This window comes from Gymnodraco acuticeps, unplaced genomic scaffold (genome assembly GCF_902827175.1).
Source record: "Gymnodraco acuticeps unplaced genomic scaffold, fGymAcu1.1, whole genome shotgun sequence".
Lineage (NCBI taxonomy): Eukaryota > Metazoa > Chordata > Actinopteri > Perciformes > Bathydraconidae > Gymnodraco > Gymnodraco acuticeps.
This window is the reverse complement of record NW_022990459.1, coordinates 1875835-1885429: the sequence shown is the minus strand read 5'-3', so window position 1 is coordinate 1885429 and position 9595 is coordinate 1875835. Positions and strand designations below refer to the sequence as shown.

General features: G+C 43.9%; 1 protein-coding gene across 1 annotated transcript; it reads right to left on the bottom strand.

Annotated features, from left to right (window-relative positions):
• Positions 1-797: 797 nt before the first annotated feature.
• Positions 798-7988, bottom strand: LOC117552420 (zinc finger protein 14-like). The gene is made up of 7 exons (XM_034225821.1): positions 7851-7988; positions 6407-6609; positions 5918-6019; positions 5716-5811; positions 5476-5586; positions 3961-4084; positions 798-3638 (listed from the first exon to the last, which is right to left on the bottom strand). The coding sequence occupies exons 1-7, from the start codon at positions 7876-7878 to the stop codon at positions 1060-1062; spliced, it is 3243 nt and encodes a 1080-aa protein (XP_034081712.1). The 5' UTR covers positions 7879-7988; the 3' UTR covers positions 798-1059.
• Positions 7989-9595: the final 1607 nt, after the last annotated feature.

Sequence of the window (9595 nt, the reverse complement as noted above, 5' to 3'; positions counted from 1 at the left end):
AATATGCTTCGGGTTAAAGAGTGATATGCTCCCAACACTCTGCAGAAGCTCTGACTCAGTCAGCCTTTGATTTTTTTGGAGAGATGGGAGCAGTTTCTCTGGGATTGGGCAGGGATGCTGCTGCTGTTGGATCCGTCACTCAGGCTGAGCAAACATTCAGGTGACACACACTGTGAGGAAGAGCAGAATATAACTATTGATTTGCAGACTTTGAGCCTCTGTAAACAATCTTGGGGAAATGTATGTTGCACAAAGTAACACGCTGACTAAATAAAACAAGCTTCCCCCGGCAAATGACTGTGTAAACAGACGTCTTTATGCATGCTGTACTGGCGATATGGATGCTAATGAAGGATAAACACTGTGTGATGGATGTGAAAGGAAGAAAGGGCCTCTAAGCTGTGGCAGGGGGAGGAGTGTGGGGGGGGGACATTCTGACAGCTGCTGTGCTGGCTGCTCATTATCACTGCTGTGCTGCCATCTTCTGGTTCAACAACAGCACTGCCAAAATGTCCTGTGGTAAAAACAGCTTCAAACTTCTAAAAGGTCACAATCAAATCTCGAGATCTGAAATAAAAACACTTTGAAGTCTATCACTCAAAAATATGTTTCCCTATTTTAACTTTGCTAACACTTTACTATAAGGTGAACAGCATTTTGACGAGTTACCAGAGAAAAAAAACGAGGAACTAACTGCTAATAAACCCTGTATTTGTTATTCCTTAAATGCCGCATTTCTTTCATTGAACTGATTTATTGACAGCAATACTTTTACATTAAAGTGAAGGAAGCAAGAATACATTTAAGATAAACTTTATTTCAAAACGCCATTTAAGCAGAAAATATGAATTGGCTTTGAATATATACATTCCTCATAGATCTTCAATGTGGTTCACAGAGCATGTGACTGTGTAGTTAACAAGGAAAAGAGAACCAACTCACAAATTGGTCAAAATCAAATAACGGAGAGCAAATTAAGAATGAAGTGATTTGGTGATGATGATGATTCCAGCTCCAATTTATCCTCATATAATATATAGAACTAAAACACAGGGATGTCTATTGAAATTCTATTCTCACTTCCTCAGTGAATGACGGTTCGACTTTCACCTCGTGGCTGAGCGAGTGTTCCCAGAGGGCCTTCTTATGGAGGAAGGCTAACCCACACTCCTCACACACGTAGCTCTTTAGCTTGCCGGCGTGCGTCCGCCTGTGTTTCTTCATGTGATAGGACAACCGGAAACCTTTATCACACACGTCACATTTAAATGGCTTCTCTCCTGTGTGGATGCGCATGTGCGACTTGAGATACCCCGACTGGATGAAGGCTTTCCCGCACACCTCGCACTTGTAGGGCCGCTCCCCGGTGTGGTAGCGGTTGTGGAGGCGGAGCTCGTTGGCGGTGAGGAAGGTCTTCCCGCACACGGTGCACTGGTGCGGCCTCTCCCCTGTGTGGATGAGCTCGTGCCTCTTCAGGGACGTCTCCTTCATGAACTGCTTCCCGCAGCTGTTGCAGGGGTACCGGACCCCGATGTGCACCTGCTCCACGTGGTTGGTCAGCTGCAGCTTGGTGCGGTACGCCAAATCGCACTGTGTGCAGCTCCAGGGCCTCTCCTCGGAGTGAGTGCCCATGTGCACCGTGAGCTCCGAGGCCGAGCGGTAACACTTCCCACACTGCCAGCACAGGAAGGGCTTCTCCCCGGTGTGTTTCCTCAGGTGCACCGTCAGGCAGTTGGAGGACCTGAACTTCTCGGGGCACATGCTGCAGATGTACGGGAACTCCCCCTTGTGGATCCTCTGGTGGATGGCGAGGTACGAGAGCTGGATGAAGGTTTTGTCGCACTGAGGGCACGGGAACGGGCCGGTGAACTCGTGCTGCTTCTCGTAGTGTTCCCTCAGGCGCCGGAGCAGGGTGAAGCTCTTCTCGCACATGGTGCACTGCATGGGCCGGTGCATGAGCTTGTGCCTCTCGAAGGCCGGCTCGTTGGCGAGGATCTTCCCGCACTCCTTGCAGTAGAGCGCGTCGTGGATCCTCTGGTGCACTTTGAGCATAGTCATGCTCTTGAACTCTTTCCCGCAGTCGTCACATCTCATGATATCGCTCATTTCTACTTTGCAAACGTTCTCTTGGTGCTCCTTCAAAGCGGATGGGTATTCGAAGTGTTTGCCGCAGTTTGAGCACCACACGGGTATTTTCAGAGGAGTGCCCTGTTGTTGCTCAGCGCCGGCTACTTCGCTCTGGCTGGGCCCTGCTCTCAGCTCTTTCTTCCACGAGAATCGGGTGATTTTCTTGTGACAAATGGCGTAAATCTGGTGTCTCTTTAGCCCGTGCATGTGTTTGAAGCGCTTCTTGCAGTGGATGCAATGATATGGACGGTCCTCTGTGTGACACTGTATGTGCCTGTTCAGAGTCTTAACACTGTCAAAGCCCCGAGAGCAGACGGGGCACACTTTAGGGCCTTTTTTCTTCACTTGTGGCACAGATGCAGAAGCCGAGTCCTCAGAACCTTCTGCAGGTACGTCCAGATTTTTCTTATCAAGGTTACATAAATCAGCCTCAGCTAAAATCTGTTCCACCGTCTTGCACTGTTCCTCCCTGATCCCCTCGTGACCGTGGATGATCTGATGCTTCTTCAACGTGTCCTTGTACTTGAAGCCCTTTTCGCAAGTAATGCAGATAAAAGGACGCTCTTCCGTGTGAGACCGTAAATGCTTTGCGATGTCTGCAGTGCACGGTAATATCCTGTTGCAGATAGGACACACTTTGCCCTCCGTCGAGCCCTCGGTCGGTGGCTGTGGAGTCGGGCGCTGGATCTCTTTCTTCTTTGGCCTTTTCACCTCTCGGCTCTTACAGATCTCCTGCTTGTGTCTCTTTAAAACGTAAGGATTCTTGAATTTCTTCTCGCAGAAACAGCAGTTGAACGGCCGGTCCTCTGAGTGGGACCTCATGTGCCGCTCCATGTCTACTTGGCGGCCAAAATACTTCCCGCACAGAGAGCAGTTTTTGTTTTCTGACAGCTCAGAAGTGCTGGGATCTGCTTCCTCTTCCTCTTTAGTGCTGGTACCGTTCTCGTCCTTCTCGTGAACCCGCATGTTGTGCCGGTTCATGTCGTAATGGTCCCTGAAGCGTTTGTCACAGTTGGAGCACTTGTACTTAAACTCCCGGTTAGCAGAGTGAGTTTCCTGGTGTCGTCTCATGGCTGCCGCCCGCAGGAAGATCTTATTGCACACAGGACACGTTTTATTGTTAGGGAACTTTTTCCTTTGCCTCTTAGCCGCCTCAGAGTCGCTTTCTTTTTTAGCTTTCCTCTTAACCTGGAGCCTTTTGCTTTGTTTCAGCGGTCGAAAAGCTGCTGGCTTTAGAGCGTCACTCACATCCTCATCCGTTTCCTCTTCGTTTATTTCACGTTCTTCTTCCTCGTCAGGCTCAACCAGAGGCTGAGCCTGCTCCATCTGTATGTAGTCCAACAAAGTCACAGTTTCCCCTTCCACCTGCACCGTCACGCAGCCCTGCATCTGCTCTGACTGAGGCTGTAGGTGGATTTGGTCTGCGTCAATCACAACCTTCTCCAGCTGAGGGAGGGACAGCGAGGACAGGATGCAGTTCCCAAAAGAAGAGGGAATGCTCTGACTTTCATCTGTGGGGGGAATAAGAATCCCATCAGTTTTATGGTAAGCAGGTATAAACAAAAGAAAATTAGACGAGAACAAATATGGTAATTCATTACACTTAGTGGTACGGAAATTAAATGTTTCAATCTTCTAAATATCTGAGAATTGTGCAAGCTAGCATGCTCCCTTTTAATGAGAAATAACCTGTACAGAAACTGAAGATAAAATGGCTTTCTTATATTCAAATAAGCATGTTTTCTGAAAATACAGGAGATACCTGATTCAATAAAGATATATAATAACTTATTATATCGGAGAAAGGATGTGCTATGGTCAGAGGTGACTCACCACATAAATCGTAATGTCCCAGCGTGGTGTGGTACTGGAGGACGGTCCTCAGGTGCTGAGGGTCGGGAACAGAGTGCACACACTCCTCCAGAGCAGAGGGGACCGCACTGAGCATGGAGGCAGTCTGGAGAGGATGTACGAGATTACAGTAAGAAAGAGTACACATTTCATTTATGTATAACTTGTGTGTTTTTAAGTGTGGCTACTCAGAAGTTGATTCATTTGCATGCCAGTTGTACTGAACATGTTAAGAACAAACAACTGCATATGTGAGTATAAGGGTTACAGGAATAGAAGGACCAGGTTGATGGGTTATGCTGAGGTTTAGTAATGTCAAGAAATACTGATAGTGAAAAAGTTAATAGATAAATGTAAAGAGGAAGAAAACAAGTCAGTGAGATTCAATGCACCTTAAAAGGTCCCATGTCATGGCCATTTCTACTGATCATAATTGCATTGTTGAGGTCTACTAGAATAGATTTACATTGTTCAATGTCCCAAACTCACATTGGTTTCTCATACAGCATCTCTGTATAGTATGTGTATTCACTCTCTGTCCTAAACGACTTGTTGGAGCTCCTGCCCCCCCCCCCCCTCCCTGTGAGCCCACTGTGCTCTGATGAGTCCACCACCATTACAGTGGAACATCAGTGTTTATGTGTTACAATGGCGTTTGTTAGCAACCAGGAAATGACACCAGTAATGACAAACAGATGAGAATGCTGCGTGGGGTCTGGGTGCCTTGTTGGCGGGACGTTGCGGGGCTCGCTGCTCCGCCCTTTGAGGCTCGAGGAGTGGACAGTGTGAGCTGGATTACTGGTGTCATTTCCTGGTTGCTGCGTGGGGTCGAGACAGTGAGACACCGCGGAAGTCAGCCTGAGTACACACATACACTCACAGCCAGGCTGTTCGCCACACACTCACAGCCTGAGAAAAGATAAGGTTGAGTGAGTGTTTCTCCGCGATCCCAACTCGTCTATTACCAACGTTCAGGGAGCTCTATGCAAGTCAATGGGACTCCCTGATAGTTGAAAATCAACGCTAAAGGTACCCCCACTGCGTTTGATAGTGACGCCAAGGGATCCTGGTGTGTGAGGAGCTCCACGGATGGGTCCATTTGGTCATCGTTAAGTCACTTAGACCAGGAAGAAAATAATGGAAAAAGAAAAATGTCCAACGAGGCGTTCTGGGGCAGCACAGACAGGTCTTTTCTGTGTTAGAGTTTTACTCGCTACAGGGTGTACTTTGAGGGTTTGTGACTCTGCAGACCGTTTACATGCAGAAAAAGCTACATAACACACAAGGGGACGGGTAATAACCAGAAAAGCATGACATGGGACCTTTAACTTAAGCCCTATATATTAAGTTAGCGTTCCCTATTTGCAATTTGCTCACGATGTAAAGAACATTTATGCTGGTTAATTTGAAACAAAATAAAAAAACCTATTGTCTTGGGTCTGTAAAGAGCATCTCTTTTTTATTCTATGTATCCTAAGCTGATTTATGTTTCGTTACCTGTTGAATGTCAGGTACAGGTAGAAGCTTCTCCAGCCTGGAGAGGAAGTCCAGCATTAGCACCTGAAGAGCACTGTCATAGTCAGGCCCAAAGTCCGTAGGAAAAACCTCCTGGAAGAAATAATCACAGTTTAGTGAACCTTCAACCTCTATTATATATTCTGTAGAATTTCAGATTGCTTCAGTAAATACAGGAATCCATCCAATTAGTAAAAAGTTGAATACAACATAAATTCAAACCTGGAAAAACTTCTCCTTCTCTTCGGGGTCTTTCAACAGCAACTCAATTTGATCCGCAAAGTTGGATTCTGGAAACTCGACCTCTGCAAAACATGGCTGGAGCAAAACAACGCAAACATGTAAATTAAGAAGAAGAAACATGATCATTTGATGAAAAATGTGACAACACTATGACCTACAGATCACATTTAAAGAAGCTAACCTGCGCGGCCCAGGTGGAAACGAGGGTCTTGATCCGCTCTAAGTGCATCTCGATGGTTTCTGTGTCTTGTATCTGCTCCGCACGACACAACTCCAGAACCACCTGCAACACAAGGTCCACCCCAGGATAAACACATCTGACAACACCGCACCTGGAAATATCATTCACTCAAAGGACTCTGCACTGGAACATTTAAATCTTTAATAACTCTAACCGATGAGACCTACATTGCTTTGCAGGTGATATTTTCCATCAGAAGAGATATTAAAACCCTTCATCAGCTGCACCTTGACACTCTGCGAGGCAATCATTTAGCTTTTTATTGTTTATATGCAGTGAATTATGAGGTCATAACCAACTGAGCTTAGGGAGACTGCTAGAATAGGTTTTTACACCTTGTTTTGACACATAAACATCTGCAAAGAAGGAGCAAACTTGATTTTTCTTTAAAGAGTTCAATACATGAGTGAAAATATTCTTCAGTCTTACCCGGGCACGGAGTCCGAGGAGGAGTTGAGCTTTCTGATCAGCGTTCAAAAGATCAGGAACAATTTCTGAGACTGTGCTGATGAACTCCTCCACCATCCCATAGTCGTGCACGCTGCCCCTCTGCACCACCTGCCACATGGCCGCAGACACCAGGCGCAGCGGGGGGATGAAGAGGCGGAGCGACGGCAGCAGGAGAGGGGAATCTGGAAAATATTTTACAATGTCAGGATCTGAATTTAAATAATACATATTTGAAGTTAAGCTTTTTCTTCAAATCAAATAAAACTTCAAAACAATTACTATTTGTACAGAGAGGCTTTTACATGAATTATATTTGTAATGTAAATGAATGGATTACACACCAATAGGAATACAGTATAAATACATGACTGTTATAAATAACACACTTAGGAAACACTGAATACCTCCAGTTTTCATAATACAATTATATGAAGATCATTAAAAATGTAAATCATCAAATGGTAAAACAAATAACTATTATTTATGTCAGAATAAGTTCAAATTAAAACACAAAACGTGTATTAAAGCTGTTTTTATTAATTGTTTATGATAATACAATTGTTATATTTTCAATTTAAACCATCAACTTCGGAAATGTATGTATTTTTCGCAATTGGTTGACATTGTCTTGTTATTCATTAAACATACCATGGTTCAGTGACTGATAGCTTCAGCCAAACTTCTAGTAAAGGACAGAAGCTCAAATAAACATTGCCAGCTGAACCCAAATGACCCAAGGGTAACATATATTAATTATAGTGTAGTAAATAAAACACATGTACCATTTCTGTCTAAACAGCAACAAAAAGAATGTCTTAAAACTGACATATTCCTGACAAATGTTTATCCTGGCCATGGTTGCCTTCATGGACTGGCAACTGTGTCGTAATTAACAATCACCACACATGATCACCATATCAAGTGATGAATATGGCTTCGAAAGTCGTGACTTTGCTACACAAGTTGCTGGAACAGTAAGGAAGTTGTCCTCGTTTGGTAATGTATCACGACTTTCCTTTAGCTGGAATGACAAACGTTAGCTATCTGTCTTGTATTTTTGTTTTTAGCCACTAGCTAGTTTTAGCTATGGAGTTTGAGTTGTAGCCTCAAAGGCAGCATCTGTCAGCCAGTTACACTGCTAGCTTTTAGCTAACTAATGTCAGAAAGATGTTCAACTCGTTTCGTTAAAGCATAACTCTCATGATAAAATGCCAGTGTGTATTAACTAAGTAGCTAGCTAAAACTCGCTTAGCTAACGGGAAGTTCCTTATAGTATCTACCAAACACATCGCTAGTAACTTAGCACAAAGCCACCGCCATCTCACAGCGGCGTACGCCATGTTTAGAATCGGACGCACACAATCCTAAAGAAAACCCCATAACTCTAGATGAGTAATACATGTTGAAACTATTCTTGGCTTACCGTTATCACAGCGATACAGGCTCTCCATTTTATATCGGAAAATGTTCAACTAGAGGAAGAAATGAACCCGGGGTTGTTGTGAGTTAACGTCCGCCCGACCCTACGGCGCGAGCTGGTGGGGAAGAAGGGCGGCTCGATAATCGGTATGGTGCAGAGTGCGCATGCGTAGTAAACGAAAACAAACCCTGGTTTTATTCAGTAACGGTGGTTAACTAGAGCAGGGGTTCCCAAACTTTGCCATGCCAAGGACCCCCATATAGCATTATCCTCTGGCAGGGACCCCCCTGTTGCAATTTTTTTTTAATGATGTGTACATTATGATGGCAAAGGTAAAAAATGAAACATACAGCTTCTTAATAAATATTCTTAATATATTTTTTTATTAATGATCAGATATTCTTCTATTAACAGTAAACATTTTTAGTTTTTAGTTTTTTATCTTTTGTTTTTTATTCATTACATTCATTGTGTCGTCTGTTACAAATATTCTTAACAAAATATTAAACAGTAATATCAACAGTACATATTTTTTAAGTGATTTCTGTCTTAATAATATAATATTCAACAGTAATATGAACAATAAACATATATTTTGAGCATTTTTGAAAGTTATTTCTGTCTTAATAATATATATATATATAACATTATACATACTATTCAACAGTAATATTAATAGTTAACATGTACAGTATTTTTTGTTTGTTTTGCCATTTATTCATTACATTCAGTGTGTCTTCAGTTATAAAAAGTCCTTGTCATTTCACTATGTGTGTCTCTTTGTGTATACCTGTTCCCTCACTAGTGGGAGGGGTGGGCTTGGTGGCTCCTACACAGTTTATCAATCCTAGGTTTTAGGTTTGTCAGTGCCAGACGAATGTCATCGTCCACTTGCAAACGTGCTCTGTGCTTTGTTTTCAATACCTTCAATGTAGAAAAGCCATACTCGCAGAGGTATGTGGTGGCAAATGGAAGCAGGGATTTAAGAGCTCTTTCAGCCAGTGCAGGATAGTCTTTTTTGACATAAAGCCAGTACTGTGGGAGTGAAACAGCTTGAAATTTCACCTTCAACTCCCATTCATTCGCCATGTCTATGAGTCTCTCTTGGGACATAAGATCCAGACTCTCACCTACTCCTGGGGCAAATGGGTTTCTTATCCAGTTTTGATTTGAGTTGTCTTCCAGGTCAGGGAAATATTCTTTGAAATATCCCTGCAGGTGTGCTAGGTGCGACTGGATCAGTGGTAACATGGTGCCTGGATCAGCACCGGATGACAGAAGCGCTTGGTGAAGCTGTGGGAACATCTCTGTCACTCCCTCCTCCTTGAGTTTGGTCGACCACAGGGCGATTTTCTTTGTAAAAGCCTGTACTGTGTCCTGCACATGTACGTCTCGCGCCCCTGCATGCTCTTATTCAGGACATTTAGATGTTGGAATATGTCCGACATGTATGCAAGTTTCCGGAGCCATGAGGCATCTGAAAAACGGCCAGCCAGTTGATGATTTTCAGAAGAGAGGAATTCACCGATCTCCCTTCGCAGTTCAAAAACACGATTCAGCACCGCCCCACGGGAAAGCCAGCGCACGTTGGAATGGAGCAGTAACCCCTCAAACTTTGCGCCCATCTCGTTACACAAAATAGCGAACAGTCGGTGTTTTAAGGGCCGAGCTTTTATGAAATTCACTACTTGTATAACTTCCTGTAGTATCTGATGTAGTTCATCATCCATTCGTTTAGCAACAAGTGC

Excerpts from the sequence above, each read along its gene's own strand:
- LOC117552420 (XM_034225821.1), bottom strand. The coding sequence starts at position 7,878 with ATGGAGAGCCTGTATCGCTGTGATAACG. Across the intron at positions 6,020-6,406 it reads TCCTCGGACTCCGTGCCCGG|GTGGTTCTGGAGTTGTGTCG; the intron begins GTAAGACTGAAG and ends CTTGTGTTGCAG. Across the intron at positions 5,587-5,715 it reads AGAAGGAGAAGTTTTTCCAG|GAGGTTTTTCCTACGGACTT; the intron begins GTTTGAATTTAT and ends TATTTCTTCCAG.